We start from the raw sequence: 16,723 nt of genomic DNA, 5'->3' as shown, positions 1-16,723 counted from the left end.
TGTGTATACGGGAGAAGCTAAAGTCTTACCTCCTCCCTGAACCTCTGTTTAAAAACTCTGGATCTCCTGGATTTGCCCTGGGTGCTTTGTACTGTTATTCCATGGCTGTGAGCCCCATTACGTCCTTGTGGTGCTTCCCTGGACTGTGTTTATGTTGTCGCTAAATCCTTCTGCTGCCTGGCTACAAGCCTGCTCTGTCCTTGGACCCTGACTCTGACTCTGTTTGCCTGTTTCCCACAGCTTGCTACAGTAGGCTGCTCGTCTCGACCTGCACATGGGTTCTGTACTCGAACCTCAGACCGCTGTCTGCTTTCATGAGCTGCAACCATTGCAAACGTACAACAACACACGAGTTCTATCACTGTTTATTAGTGTCACAACTGCCATACATGGAGTTCCAATGACAGGATAAAATGGATATAAAACAGACATAAAATGATGACAATACATATGTACACTGACATGACAGAGAACAATATACAGTGTATATTACTTCTTTTAATTCCTAAAAGAATAAAGAAAATAACAATTTCATTATTTTTTCCATAAATTGTATTAACTTGAAAGAGCTGTGTGGTCTGTATGAAAAATATACTATTTCCTGCAGGGATTAATAAGGCTGCCTCACTGGGACCACATGGACAATCATTGTTCTACAGATTTTGAAAGTATTTATGTTTGTTTTACATCACTTTTTTATAAAAATCCACAGATACCAAGAATGATACCAAAATGAAAATACACACTTTAACAGGTTTTAATAGGTTCCACTATCTTAAAAGCCCCACTTTGAGCCATAGAAAATATGCAAAAAATCAGTTTTTTTTAAGTCTCCCTATGGGTTGAGGGTCAAATGGGTGAGTTTCAAAATTCGTCTAAGATTGTTTTTCTCTAAAATGAGTGATTAACTGAAGTGATTAACTGTGACATCACCGTCTGCTGATCTATTGATAGTAAAAAGAGCCAGATGACAAAATCTGTGAATAATCGTCTCATCTAGACTTTGACTGGGTTGTTCTCTTTTGTAATAGAATTAATCTTCTCTTTAAATAATACATATTTAACTTTCTATCTTGTAATCTTATGGTTATTGAAAATGATAAATATTAAACTATTTTACTGTTTAATAAAGCAATATTTGATTTTTTAAGACATAGGTTGTAGAAATTGAGGGACAATTGCTTTAGTATTAGTTGACTTGGCTGAATAAATGAAAAACATTCTGATGCTGTTCTGAAACTACAACAGGAGTATTTGGGCACGCATGAAGAAATACCACTGGAACCCATTTCAGTCCTGCGTACTAGGAATTATTCAGTTAAAAGATTAGGAAATTAATCCATTTAACCAAAGGTTAAGCAAAACATTTGTGAAATGACATTAAAGGAGTCTGCATGTGTTTTATGAACTGAAATGTAAAGTATACAGATACACAAAAATACACAAAAAATACAAAATATCACAAACTTTCTGTAAAAAGCAGCTTGAAAAGTGCAAGTGCTTATGCACTATAAAAGGTCTTAGATTCAATTAATGTTGACAGGCAGCACTAACTTCATTATAATTTATGAATGTTTTTTCTCATTCCATTCATCTGATAAAAGTTTGCATTACATTTAGCAATTTCAGTGGGTTACTAAACATGGAATAGTGCTAATCTCAAGAGCTGCATTTTGAACAGTGTTACAGCTGACAGGTACCTGCCTAGCACTTTACATCTGGAGATTCGGCAAAATGCTTAATATTGTGCCACTAGGTAGCCAAGAAATATTTAGTGATAGACTGTACAGCATATAACATCTCATTACAACACAGAACAACTATGCCAAGATAAGCACTAAGAAAGGAGAAAACCCTGAGTTTCTGAAATCTGAAGCAAAGCTACAGATCCACTACAAGGCTATATGCTACGATTGTCTTAGATTAATGTTAAAGTCAGGTATCTCGCACATGGAAACGTAACAAACCTAAAATAAGTAATGTTTTATTGTCGTATTAAGAGATCATATTGGAAATGAGACTGAAGTGAAATGAACATTGACCAAAGCAATTTGCCACCCTCCCGGAGGTGATTCAAAAACCTTTAATTGCAAATGAACTGCCACAGTGGTTGGCTCTTAAGAATGCTAATACAATGCATCCACAGTTTGCCAGTGTTACCTTTCATAGCAGGGAAGGTTTTTTTTTCTTTTCACAAGAGATCTGTTTCTTTGAGGGTGGAAACAAAGTACTGACAGAGTTTTAGAGATTTGTCTCCTTTTCCAGGGCTCCTTGCTAGTCATACAGAGGACAGCACCTCACTGGTGGGGTCTTTCTTCTCATCCCTGTCCACATCGATGACATGGACGGTACCTGGTTTAATCGCCAGGTCTTCTATTTCCCCCTGGCTCCTGCAATCTTCTACCTCCTTGTATTTCCCAGAGGAGTAAGAGCCCTTAGAGAAGGCCTCTTTCAAGCGTTTCTTCATATCCGGGTCTGGGCAGTACAGGTACTCGTACAGAGCACCTGCAATGATGCCACCCAAGACTGGGCCGACCCAGTACACCTACAGCAGAGAAAGCATGTTATTCTCCTGCTGAAAATACAGCCAAACTGGTACTACGGAGATACAATCCACTATTTAAAAACCATACCTTCACCATCTTATAGTAATATCTTTTTATTGAAGCAACTCATTAGCTACGAAGGTGCTTAAAAATAACCTTACGTTAAATTAAACTTCAAGTTTCAAATAAACCCAGTTGTTATCCATTATTTTTGTAGGCCTGTGCTATGCATGCTGCAATCATTCTACACCATTATATAGTTTTGCTGCAACCAGTTCTGTAATATGTAATTGATGATTATCAGAAGCAATATTTTGCAACACTTAAGGATCTAACTGAACTGATACAGTGTGGATTGTGAAATTGTTAATTGAGTTTAAACGTTACAGTATATGATGAAAACTGTTAAGCCATCTTCAAACAGTTAACTTTTTCTGAGAAGTCTCAATCAAAGAGTTTGGCTATTTCAATATATGGAATGATGTGGAGTATTTGAGATAAAATAGTTTCAAGAGATAAAACCACTGTGTGTTGGAAGGGATCAACAGGGAAATAATAACAGCTTTTCTTTTTTCTTATCTGCAAGGATGAGGGTTTCTTCAGCATCACATTTTCAAAGAGCTTCACAAGTTACTGCTTTCTAGTTTACTGAGAAAATATTGTCTACTGCAGGGGTTCCAGTCCCAGTCCAGGAGCTGCAGTTCAGCTCTTCACTGCTCAGTTCCACACAACCTTGACTTAAACACACAATACCTGCTGGACTGCAGCCCCTCAGGACCAGGAATGGACACCACCATACTACAGTGTCTTCTACAGACATGAGTATGACAGTTGACAAAATGAAACATCTGTCACATAAAAAGAGCTCTTTGACATTTTTGCTTATTGGAACACCACAATCACACTCAGATTAGAGCTATACTACAGCCTGACTAGCTGGCGCAGTGGTCAGTGGTCAGCATTGTTTCTCACAGTGCTGGGTTCTGAACCAGGGGTGCTTACTGCACGTGGTTTATATGTTCTCCCCTTGTTTATGTGGGTTTTTGACCAGGTGCTCTGGTTTCCTCCCACAGTCCAGAGACGTGCTGGTGGGTTAACTGGCTTCTGGGAAAGCTGGCCCTGGTGTGAGTGTGTGCGTGGTGGTGTCTGCTTCCCTGCCTTTTGCTGTGCCTGTATATTGGAACCAGGTTGGTATTTTAGTATCGGCTTTATCATGACATTTCAAACTGAATTCTATTGTACTTTACACACAGAGACAAGATCACACTGTGGCCATATGATTTGCAATAATATATTTAGGAAAGTCTTACCCAGTGGTCTTCCCACAGTCCTGTAATAACAGCAGGCCCAAACGAGCGGGCGGGGTTCATACTTGCTCCTGTATAATTTATCTGAAAACGATATCCATTAGAACCAAATTGATTAATCAATGCTCGTTTATTACAGAACAATGAATGAAGAATAATAATGAACAAAATGATCCAACATCAAATAGCATTATCTGAATAGAGTATGTGAATTCCTAGAGCCAGTAACTAGGTGCACCTCCTTGGGCAGAATTTACTTCAGCTACAGTATATGTTTCCTGTAACTGTTCATTAATCTCTCGTATCAGCTTTTGTGAATTTTGGACAATTCTTCTTCGCAGAACTATTTAGAGTCTGTAAAGTTTGAGGGTTCCTTGCATGAACAGCTCACTTCAGGTTTTGCAATAGCATTTCAATGGGGTTAAGATTGTGGAAATGTGACTCTTGACTGGGGTCATTACTCCTGACCTGGCTGGAGTGAATTTTCAAACAGCCTGTGGTTGTACATAACATCCTAGGAATAGATGAAAGGCAGGGACAATATCATCAGGAATAGCCACTGGGCCATTAGTGGAATGGTCACTCATACACCATCATTTACAGTATGGTAATAAATTAGGGTGACCATAGCTGGACTCTACTATAAACGCTGCTGTAATTTGGGACACTGTGGGAAATGCACCTTGTGTGTGTCTTCTCCTAGTGCTCCCTGTAAATGGCTGTTTTCCTCACAGAATAAACTAATCTCAAATCTTCACTGGGCTGCTCTGTGACTCCTTGCATCCCTAAAAGATAAAGATTTTGGTTTGGTTTTCACCGTATAAAATATTTCTCTTTGTGTCCAAAAATTAAACTTGCAAAGAATATTCTTCCAGCAGTCCTGTGGAACATCCAGTTGCTCTTTGGCAAACTTAAGGCAAGCTACAATGTTCTTTTCAGAGAGCAATGGTTTCTTCCTGCCACGATTCTCCCACTAAAATCATTCCTATTCAGTGTTTTCCAGATGGTTTAGGTGTGAACACTGATATTAGCAACAGACATAGTGTCCTGCAGATCCTTAGGTGTTACTCTGGGGTTCTTTGTGACTTGATCTTGGCAGGATAACTGGTCCTCGGCAGAGTCACTGTGGTCTTGAATATTTTCCAACTGTCTGACACTGGGTGGAAGGAGTCCCAAATGTTTAGAAATTGTTTTGTAATCCTTTCCAGACTGATGAGCATCAACCCCTGTTTTTCTGAGGTCCACTGAAATCTATTGTAATTGTTGAAATATACGTTTCCATTAAACTGTATGGTAAAAAAAACACAAGCCAACACTTTTTGACAAATATGTTCAGAAACTATTTACTGCCCTTGTTGACTTGTTGACACTGCTTCTTAATTATTCAGCTTTTTCTAGTTCATACACCATTCTATCTTAAAAACACCGAAGGGGTAAATATAAACTCTTGTTTAAGAAAAGTCTGGTTTCGATTGTACAAAGGCGTCAAAGTAAGAAACTCTAATTCCCATATTCATATTGGGAGGTCGCAAACCTTTCTAGACACTGTACATATAGTACTACTTATTTAATAATGACTCTTCAGTAGTCTCATATTTCAGTCAACAAAGACAAAATCTTTGTACACCACTGAAAAATTAATTTATTGAGATAAGTAATGATCCTTAAATTATACTCTTTGACAATGACACCTGTTCTACTTTGTTTACCTTAACAAATTTATGTTTCTTTACTACCCCTCTATAGATTTCTCTGGTGTTACACAAACAGCTATTCACTCCATATATAATACGACATTTAATTCACTTTAAATTTTACATCTGGCTTGAATTAATGTTTAACAAAATTATAAGAGATATTTCCACCACATGTAGTTTTAGGTTTACATATTCTCCCTCCTTGTTAGTTTTGTCACAGGATCTGGCCAAAAGCAACAGCTTTGCAGTGCTTCTGCTCACTATATCTTGAACAGATGCTTGGCATGTAAAAACAAGACTAATAACCTACAGGCCTGCTTAGAAAACTACTAGGTGAGCACATTTGGCAATCTAGCAACTGTATCATGACAACTGTGCAACATGGGGCAGTGAGTTTAGGTGCATATGCAAATGGCACCATTGGGAATGTGTTCCCAGGCATAACAACAGTACACACCAGAGGGAGCTACATCATTCTGAGCATGGTGTATATCACTTTTGGTCTGCAGCACAGAAGGGCATGGAGCAACTCTGCAAGACGTTGTTCCAAGACCACTGTTGCTGATCATGGGAATGTGGTCCCCATGATTCCATTTGTATATGCGCCACATTGAACTGCTCCCTTCGTTTCCTTCTGCCTTTCTGTAGGGCCAAGAATAAAAGAGATGCAAGGGCGGAATAAGTGGAATGGAAGTACAAAGTGGAAAGTGTAACAGAACAAAACAAAAAGATTCTATTCTTGAAATCAATTTCCTGAAACTTACAGCAAAAAGGTGTCCGATTGTGACGGCGAAGCCTATTGCCAAAGCTGCCGAGCCCTTGAGGTCCCTGCGTTTGGAATCGCAAGTGGCAAAGACAGTGAAAACCAGCTCAAAGGTAATGAACAGCTCAACCACCAGTGCATGGCCAACAGAGATCTTGGGACTGACCTGTTAAAAACACAGAGCTAGTGAGAACAGGATACAACCCTTTCCAGTCTGAACATAAGTTAAGTGCAAACTGTTAAGTTTATAGCTTTTTTCAGCTGAATCAAAAGAAAAAATCTTTTTACTGGTTTATTTTGTCCCCCTGTGTCATATGAAAGACAAGAGCATGTAAACACATATCTAAAGTCTTTTAAGTTTGTTCTGACTTTGTCATAGACAAATGATAAGACAAAAGATTTATTAAAACAATGGGTCTTGCCAACTGAAATACCAAAAGGGGAAGAGATAATACTGTATGTTTTTACTCCAACGTTTCCCTGCTCCCACTCTCACTACCAGATACGGCAGATTTCCGTCTCTGAAACAGCCTTGGTCCCTTCTTGTTGTGCAGGACATCATTCTCAGACAAGCCCACATCTGCCTTTTTTACTCACTGAAATAAACGCAAACTTAGTTGGAAGCTAACATCACTTTTATTCTTCTGGGGATCTGGAACATGCTTCCCAGCCGTGTGTGTTTGTGAAGCTGATGGACTTGTCTTCTTTCAGGAAACTGCATGACATCCTCAGATCAGTGACCTACTGGCTTTCTAATGAATGGCCTTCTCTCATTTAGGAGCTTCCTGGTGTTCCTAACCTGCCACTGTTTCCCACTTTCACTGGCCCACACGTACAGCCCACTGCTGAAGAAAATAAAGATCTCTCATCCGCGAAATTGTTTAAACTTACCGCAGTTACACCCAGGGTGCCTCTAACATCACTAGGGGTCACAAGGTAGAGGATTCCAGCCCCGACAATGGCTCCAAGGCACTGGGCTATCACATAAAAGACAGCCTTGGCTAGGCTGAGCTTCTTGGTGCAGACCATGGCAGCAGTCACAGCCGGATTAATGTGCGCACCGCTGATGTGTCCGAAGCATTGCACCATGGTTGCAATGCTGAGTCCGAAACACAGGGAGATGAGCACCAGATCTGCTGGTATTTGCTTCTCTTTTGCGCTCCAGTTTATCGTGGACCCAAGACAGAGGAGGACAAAAATCAGTGTCGCCAAGAACTCCCCAGAAACAGCTCTCCAGAACGACTGGGTCCAAATTCCTTTGAATGCCGCCATGATGTGTTCACGGCCACACAATGGTGAGCACCTCCTAAAGGAAAATATCACCATACAGGAAATTGTGTACAGAGTAGATCATTTGTGTAATCACACAGAGCTTTGTGATATTTTAAACACTTACGTACATTGACAAAGATGACATTTTGAAAATCTTTTTAAAGTACCTTCATTCTTATTGAGCAAAAGCATAATGCATTAGTCACGGTTATTTTCTAAACTCTGTTACAAATTAGTATATAACAATAATGAAAAATGAGTTGAAATAATGTCGTTAATACTACTGTACATAGATGTACTCTAGCGGTGAAGCTGCAAGTGCACAAGCTGTTTTCTGTCTTGTGACTCTCAGGGGCAGGAGGAGCCAGGTATGGGGAATCTATCAGCCCAATGGCAATGGTAACTCAGAGCAGTTTATAATATTAGAAATAAAAATAACTGAGTTAGTTAAGGCATTAAAATGAGGGGTAAATATTATTTCAGAAGATATCCTGTAACATGGCAACAGGAGGAAAATGGATGAGAACACTTGTTGGAGACACATGTTCCATGTTTCTGTTATACATGTACAGTAGCATACTGTGTGTATACTCACTTGCCTCCAACTATATTCATACCATTAAATTATAGGCTGTTGTTATATTAAAAGAATGCTGTAAAAACTCTCTGGAGTTTTCTAGAAACTTCAGAAAATCATGCTGATTGTCACCCAGAGTTAAAGGAAGCTGCACACAGATGCCTTCATGTGGAAAGTCAGAAACTGGCTGAAGAACTCAAGACAATAGGTTATTGACCTCCACTCTGGTGATGACTATACTGTAAAAGTCCATAGTACGAACATCCTACTTTCAACTTATGTATCCATCAAAATGGTAAAGGCAAATGGGATGGTTGTTGCCCTGTCAGGAAGAGGATGCAAGAAGACCAAGGCTGGGTGAAGCTTAGTCTCACTGGGTGAGCTTATTATCTATTCTCTCCAGCAGGATATTTAACGCATCTTCCCATCTTTGAAACATGGGAGTTTTTTCTGCTTTAGGACTATTTCCATCCTCTGGTATTGATGTCTTTGTTAGAGCTGAACAGTCACAGGACATTTTGGTAAAAAATGGGTAAGGCAACATAAGGACAGTAATATTTTATTAGCCATCACAGTCCCCAGCTGATGATTTACGACGTGAGTGAAACTGAAGGTCACAAGCAGCCATTTGCACTTGAGCAGACACTCAGCCTGGAGGAGCTGAAAAAGTCAAAACCCCCTCTGGGAAAGACCTGAACTTAACAAAGCTTAAAGCAGCTCCTTTTTGGGGATATCAAAGTTGGATGGAGTTCATTTTAATATAATGTTTTTAGAAATGTGTCAGTATGTTGACGGATAGTCAGTGATAGTCATGATAGAAGGTTCTTGACAAAATATAAAAAAACACAACATATGCCTGATTGTCTTTTTTGTAATACAATGTATACAATAGGAACTGTACATAGTAGAATTTTAATACAAATTTAATTTTAAATCAAAAGTTAATTTCAATTTAAAAAGTTTTTTAATTTAAAAAGTTAAAGTTAATGAGAAAGTTTTCCCTAGGTAACATGGGAGAGACTACAATATTTTACCTGATAAATTGAGGCATACAACTGGTGATTCTTCGATAATAACCCTTAATAATATACCCTTAACATATAGAAAGTGATACACAACCACTTGGACCCTTGAAGTCTATGATACACACTTTGGAAAGTGTGATACCTACTGTATCTGAAGAAGGCTGCACAACTGAAATGTTGCAGTCTTTCTTCTTTCTTTTTACTCTTTGGTATGGATTAACCTCAAGTAACTTGCTTGCTGAATCAGCTTTCCATTTTAACCTCTGCAGAATATGATCATCGACTAATAACCCCTGAAGAACATTGCTGTGATAATTCAGTAACTCGCACCATTACATCCAGTCTCAGCCTCCTGCCTCCACAATATCAGCGGCTGAAGTGGAACTGGGGCGCCTTTTATGCTCAGTTTAATGCTCTTTTTATTCTGTAAATCAGTGCTATGTCAGTGACTTGGCACATCACACGCACCATTCCAAATCACACTGGAGCCAGCAACCACTACAAAGGACTGGGAGTGAATCAACTGCAATGAGAGACTGAAGAAGGACAGTCTCTTAAGCTTTTGAAATATGTTTTTATTAAATGATATCAGAAAAACTAAACAGAATATGTAAAAAAGTGAAAGTGGTACAATATTTAAACTGTACATAATGGTAGCTACATGTAAATGAACAGATATGTATGCCTAAATGCAATAAAAACACAAGTTATATGAGATGTGTTCAATAAAGTGAATGTATTTCACAGCAACTGCAATAAGCAGCTGGAAGCAAAAACATGGCATGCTTTTTCAGTGGTTTCTGCTCTATTTTCAGTGCTACATAATTTTAAATATTTGCATCTATATGTTGTTATACTGTACAGTATGTCACTTTGCTGAAAGGAGAGGTAAACTCTATAAGAAACTCATATCCTTGTAGAAGGCTGACAAGTCTAAAACAGCCCAGAAAATAAATGGACAAGAGATTTTGATTAGTCTTAAGGGAGCAGTAGTTAGTGTTCTGGTGTTTGCCCCAGGCTGTGGGTTCAGATCTCATGTATAACTTTTAACTACTGAAGACTACTGGTAATTATTGTTACAGTTACATGCCTGAAGAAAGCTCTTCTCTCACAATGTTCTGCTTTATAAATACAGTAGGTGCTCATCACATTGTTGCTGTAAATGAGAACTTTTGCTTGATTGACTTCCTGGGTTAAATGTGAAATTAACTTCTTTATTACCACTGTATATTGCTCATTTCATTAGTTTGTAGTCTTTTCTTCCACGGAATTCAACATAACCTTCCTCTATTTAACTATGAATATCCAATCGATCAATCAAACCACTCTTCACCAGAGCTCAACAGCACGAAGTAGCACAGGTGTTTTTACTTCAATTCGTTTTATGTACAGTACCAATCATTTGTACGAAACTACTTAAAACAAAAGAGTTCAATACTTTTTGAGTAAAAACAGTTTTTGACAGTCTAACTTCAATATACAGTAATGTATATCGCTGAACTTACCATGAACAACAACGTGCTTTGCTTTTTTCCAAAATTACTTGCGCATAAGATCCTTTCATATCCTTTATCCGTGATGGTGGAATAATTTAACTGTCAGTTGCCAAAATAATCGCATGTTAAAGTACATTAACGATAGACCATTAATTTATCAACGACATTATCACTAATCTAGATAAAAAATTATTTTAGACGCGATTAACCCATTCGTACACAAATAACAAAGCAGAGGGAAAATTATAATGGACATTATAAAATTATTTTTAATCCTCTACTTACAGGCAGGCTGTCGATGGTTGAAGTTTAGACAGTGTTTTAAATGCTGTGCAGGAGGTGGCTCTGTGGTTTGAAGATGAACCACACATTGCGTCTTCTGTGAGCACAAGGGAAGTTTTATTATGCATGCGAAGGGACCTGCATCTCCCCCCAAGGATACAAACAAACAGCTAAACCTGTAGGAGTCTGCAAAACTTGTAAGTCCCTCCCTTTTGAGTATGCTATCTTAGAAATGCGTAAAGGAGATTTAAAACCCGCTGTACTAGAGATTAACGCGTGTCGATTACATACTGTACACTTAAGGCCACGTCTTGTATCGATATTATTTTTGTTTAGGAGGTAAAGTCAGTGACCACGTCTTAATTAGAGGAAACATCTGGGCTGTGAAATGATCGAAATTACGTCTTCCTGCATAGCACAGGTTAATGTTTTAAATAAAGCTGTTAGTAACATAAATTCGTGTGATTTCCTAAAACGCCGAACATTACATGTAAGAAACCGTTGTATGTAAAAAGTCGGAACTACAAATGAATACCTGATAATATTTAGATACTGAAGTTAATTCAATGTCTAAAAACTCATGCAAGTGTTACATCCTGACGAGCTGAACCGAGTCACGCTGGAGAAACAAGCACCATCCATACAGCCTTAGTTTGCAAGGCACAGCTGCCAAGTGACTGTAGGTACTGTATGTACAGTATTGGCAGAGAAAACATTGATTTCATACGTTTGTAAATAAACATAAAACTAGACGTCAATATAATCTGTAAAATTCTACACAAAGCAATCAAGAAGTATACAGAAATAAATATGTATATTCAAATCAGACGATAAATGGTCATTATAAATACTGTATGTACTGTAGTAAAGTTTAAAAAAAATCAGTGAGGACCAATTCAACAAAAATAGCATGCTTGCACTACTAAATACATTTTATTTACCGATTTTAAACAAATATATAATATATACAGTAAAAGCACACTTCTTAATAGTTACACTTCTTACCCGATCTGTCTCGATGTCGCTTATTCGTCTCTTAAATACAGCTGTTTTTTTTTATATATATAGTTCCGTCAGAAAGCTTGGAAGTTAACAGGGAGCTAGGTACATACTGAAAAAGATGTTGACATAATGGGTAGCCCAAAGCCCAAAATATTTATTATTATTATTATTAATAATAATAATAATAATAATAATAATAATAATAATAATAATAATAATAATAATAATAGCAGTAATGAGGTAATGCCTTTTTCACACAAGTAATTCCCGTTCAACAGAGCGATTTATTTAGGCAACTTCATTATTAAATACAGCATAAGTACTCGAAAAGACAACCATGTAGCCAATAATACAATTAGTATGAGCAATGTTTCTTGAAGGATTAAGATTTTCAGAAGTAATGCATAGCCCTGTTGTTCTTACTCGTCAAGTTTCCTTGTGTTCATAGAAGGCCTTTATGGTTTGCTCTCTGACATATTTTATTTGTATTTTGTTGTAAAAGATTCTAATATTTCAGTTCAGGGCCGCTGTAGATATGACATCGTATGGAATGGTCAAGTGGTTTAGTTTCATGAAGGGTTTTCGATGTACTGACTGAATTTTGAGTTGACGTTAAGATAAAGGCCAGAAGAAAAGTGTCGAGTTTGAATTTTCTGGAAGTAATGTACAAGTAAGCATTTGCAATAATTTACTAAGGTAACATGCAGTACATAACAGATTGTGCTGTGTTCTGTCACCACATCTCAAAAAAAAAAAGTGTGACCATGAGAAGAGTTAAGGCTATTATTTGTCAAAACGTTATGACATACTGTACAGAAGTAGGTTAAACCACTCAAATCTCTAGGATTGAAAGGAGGTATATACGGAGTTCAAACAATCTTGATAAAAATCCTTGAAAAAAATTTTATCTGACTAAAAAAAATGTAGATACAGATAAAGGCAGAATATTACGTGCAGGCGTCTGGGGTTTGTACATCTTTACTCACAGAGTCATTAGTATTGGACACAAAGAACCGGGCTGAGCTGTCTAACTGGATTTATCTTGTTTTGGATTCTCGATTTAAGAATTTTTAAAATACCTTTCCAAACAATGTTGAGCAATTAACAATGAAATACAAGAAATAAAACAAATTTAAATGGGGACAACAGACTAATTAAGTTTTGAAGAGTGGACAGTCAACTTCATAAAATAGATTTTTTGGAATCAGTCCAAAAAAGAACATTCCTCACAATTGAAAATAACTTTCTCAGCAGAGAAAAAAAGTGAATTCTCACTCAGAAGGAGTAGTGGAAGCCTCAGAGGCACAGCTGCAACAAATTTACTATTAAAACACCCTATTCACATTTACCTAAAAAAAAACCTCATCACAGGACACTCTACAGTAAATGTGGTGCTGGGTGCATGAGTAAACCTGTGACAGGAGCCATCATGATGGTCATGTGTAATCCTACAGTTTTGGTTAAATAAAAATAGTACTGGTGTGCTAGGTTTATGAAGGAAGGCTTGCCCCAGAGTTGTCACAGCTATCCCAAACAGGACTGACATCCAGCTTATCTGATTCTCTATTTATTACAAACGACCATGAGAGCGGCCTGAGTTTAGAGGCGGAGAAAGTCAAATAGAGAAAAAACTGGAACCCTTGTGGTGATGCTGAAATAATTCCATCAGCAGTGAGGTGGGACAGTACATCACAGTCTCGTGTTGCCCGTAGGTGTGAAGAGCTGAGATGCATAAAATATGAAAACCCTTGGAGTGAGTGTCCCCTTCAGATCCTAATACCATTTTTAATAAAATTAAAATTTGAGATGTTATGTTCTATATCAGTTAGCCCATAATACTGAACACAGCTAGAACTAAATCCAGTAGAGATAGGGGTGTCTCAGGAGCAGTTTTGGAAACGACTGCCCTATACAGTTGTCTGCTCGCCTGTGTGCACAACAGCTGTCACATGACCATAACTGTTTGTCCTCTTACTGGAAACATTGTCACTGGGATGACAAAATCAGGCAGTATGAGGTCAACCTTGTCTAAAATGGACAATAGGGGAATACTTACGTGATGTGCTCTCAGCAGGTGCACAGTATTGAGCTCCTGGGTTAAATTCCTAGGCTGCTATCTGTGTGGAGTTTGTATATTCTTTCTGTGTTTGCAAGGGTTTCCTCCAGGTGCACCAGTGTCCTCCCACAGTCCAATATCATACTGGTAGGTTAACTGGCTTCTGGGAAAACTGGCCCTGGGATTGTGGATGTGTCTGGGTCTACCATGGTGTGGCCTGGCGTCCCCTCCAGGGTGTACCCTGCCTTGCATCCGTTGCTTGCCGGGACAGGCTCTGGCTCCCCTGCGACCCTGAGTTGGACAAACTAGTTACAAAGTTGGTGTGCTCTCATGCTGTTTTGATCACTGTCAGACATGGTTGACTAAATAGTTCAGGTGGGTAGCTGCGTCAGCATACGTGGGCTGCAAAGGAACAAGTAATACTGTAGGTTTATTCCATGCTGAAACAAAGAAGAAGGAAAACACAACGTTTTGGCCATGGAGCCTTCTTCAGGTGTGAGGTGTGCTTCACGGCCGAAACGTTGTGTTTTCTTTCTTCTTTTTTTCAGCATGGTTGGGGAATGAGTGACGTGTTATTCTAGTTTTCAGAAATTAGAGCTTCCAAAGTTCCTCGCTCACAAAACAAATGTTCAGTTAGATAATTCAGAGTGTGTGAAAACTACAACAATCTAAAATTAACTTAGAGTTATTATGTTAATTACTCCATTATGTTTTATTGTTCCATTACGCTTTCATTGGAGCCTTTCTCCAGCAATCCTACAATATTCTTCATTTCTCTTAAGATTTCCTGTTACAGTTTTTCTCAATTGCTTGCATGTACTGTAGTTCTCAGAACTATTCACCAATATCACAAAATCATTGACACTGTCGCCAATACAAAATACCACATCTTCAAAATGTAACACACCCAGGGAAAAAACACACAAAGGCTGAAAAACTAGATACACAGCCCTCAAAACCAAACTTTCAGGTCTGAATGGCACACACGACTGTCATACTGTATGTGTAACTCTCACAAAGCAACAATAAAACACAGTGTGTCAAAAAAGTAAATTCTCTGATCAAGAGGGGAAATGCATGTAGGAGCGCAATAAATTGAACAAAACCATCTGGAAAAAAAATCACTGTAATGAATGTTCACCACTGCACGGTGGAAGCTTACACTGTCCCAGATGACAAAATACATGTAAGTGTTGTCTGGGCCCCTGAGTTGGAGCAATCGGTCATGCAGCGCATCAAGGGATGCCAGCAGATGTGTTGAATTGTAAGGCCCAAGACTTGCATGCCGATGGATAATCCCCTAGTGACTGATTGCAGCACAAAGGGTGACGTTTCCACCCCTTTGGCCTGGGACCTCCACCATTGCTCTCTGTCCTGTGATTTTTCTTCCCCATTGTCACCTTCTAGACAGATTGAATCCTGCCTCATCGACATAGACAAACTCATTTGGGGCAGCATGTGCTTCAAGTTCCAACATTCTCTGAATAAAGATATAATCATATAGCCACAGTGATGAGGATATTGTGCATTTCTCTTACAGTAGTGTATACTGTAACACTACTCCCCTACACCTCTGTGCAAGACAAGTGCACACTACTGTACGGAGATTCATACATTTTTATTTCTTTCCCTACCTCTTGCTCTACGTGCTTTTTGTTGCTCCATTGTTTTCTGTACTGACCTGTCACGATCGTAATCCCTCCTCTTAAGGGTTTCACATTTTAGTTGATTTTAGTTGATCATGTGCACCTGCCTCCAACCCAGCTACTCCTTAAAAGTCAGACACTCACTCTATTCTGGGCTCTGCACTGGAAGACGGATGCCTGGAGGCCCGCCTACCACCAAGTCGCCCTACATCCCCAGCTTGAGGGCATTGGCCTCCTATCGGCATCCTGACCCTGCTGAGTTCGGGGTTCAAAAACGCCTGGACTCATGATCTTGTTTTTATTTCAAGTCCCTGTACCGGATCCCGTTCCGTTTTGTTCCGTTTTGTTGTACCGGATCCCGTTCTGTGTCTTGTTTGCGTCACGGATGGATCTACTGGATTTGGACCCTGGACTTTGCCCCGGATTTCCCCTTGGACTCCCTTGGACTTTGCCATGGCCACGCCCCGCGAGCACCAGTTCACCGTTGTCACGCCCCCGTTTGTCAACCTGCCCTGATCCTCGTCGTCTCCTCCCTGTTGTCCTTCTCCACTTCCGGATTATACCGCCTGCATAGGGTCCAGAACTACGCATCGTAAGATGATCACTTCTGCGACCTTTTTATATTGGAGAACTGAGTGAAAATATTTAACTGATTGTTTTTGTTTAGGTGAAGACTGTTCATTGTCACTTTGAGTGTTACCAGGTGATTCACATATTAGTACTAATGGCCCAAGTGTTCTTACAATGACTATTGTGCTTATACATTGAGGATTGTGTGACGTGTCTTGCAACATGAGTCCACCTGAATTGCAAATTGAGTTGAACGTAGAATGTGTGTTCAGTTCTGCAGAGCTGGTGCATTGTTCTGGGAATTTTGTGTCGAGATCATATCAGTCTCTGTGTGCATTTGGACACAGTGCATAAGCAACTGGGAAAAACTAAACTATTTCAAATTATGCCTGCAATTTAATATAGCAAAACATTAAATAATGCAAAGATTTAAATTGTAAGCCATAAACCCACTGCCTTTCTGTAGGGGATAACTTCATGTTAT

At 38.9% G+C, this 16,723-nt stretch overlaps 1 protein-coding gene across 2 annotated transcripts; it reads right to left on the bottom strand.

Moving 5' to 3' along the window:
- Positions 1 to 349: 349 nt before the first annotated feature.
- aqp4 (aquaporin 4) lies at positions 350 to 11,142 on the bottom strand. Of its 2 annotated transcripts, XM_006634039.3 has the most exons (5): positions 10,969 to 11,134; positions 7,205 to 7,619; positions 6,315 to 6,479; positions 3,857 to 3,937; positions 350 to 2,545 (listed from the first exon to the last, which is right to left on the bottom strand). In XM_006634039.3, the coding sequence occupies exons 1-5, from the start codon at positions 11,091 to 11,093 to the stop codon at positions 2,279 to 2,281; spliced, it is 1,053 nt and encodes a 350-aa protein (XP_006634102.3). In that variant the 5' UTR covers positions 11,094 to 11,134; the 3' UTR covers positions 350 to 2,278. The 2 variants fall into 2 exon arrangements, with proteins under 2 accessions (XP_006634102.3, XP_015209330.2); XM_015353844.2 differs by lacking the exons at positions 350 to 2,545; positions 3,857 to 3,937 and adding an exon at positions 5,472 to 6,192 and having other exon boundaries at positions 10,969 to 11,142.
- Between the last annotated feature and the right edge of the window lie 5,581 nt (positions 11,143 to 16,723).

Source organism: Lepisosteus oculatus, chromosome 6 (genome assembly GCF_040954835.1).
Source record: "Lepisosteus oculatus isolate fLepOcu1 chromosome 6, fLepOcu1.hap2, whole genome shotgun sequence".
NCBI classification, from domain to species: Eukaryota; Metazoa; Chordata; class Actinopteri; order Semionotiformes; family Lepisosteidae; genus Lepisosteus; species Lepisosteus oculatus.
This window is presented reverse-complemented; position numbering and strand designations above follow the sequence as displayed.

What these genes read in the sequence shown, in the direction of transcription:
- aqp4 (XM_006634039.3), bottom strand. Translation starts at nt 11,093, where the DNA reads ATGCATAATAAAACTTCCCTTGTGCTCACAGAAGACGCAATGTGTGGT. An exon ending in GCACCCTGGGTGTAACTGCG is followed by an intron (nt 6,480 to 7,204) that starts GTAAGTTTAAAC and finishes TGTTTTTAACAG; the next exon opens with GTCAGTCCCAAGATCTCTGT. An exon ending in CAATCGGACACCTTTTTGCT is followed by an intron (nt 3,938 to 6,314) that starts GTAAGTTTCAGG and finishes TATCGTTTTCAG; the next exon opens with ATAAATTATACAGGAGCAAG.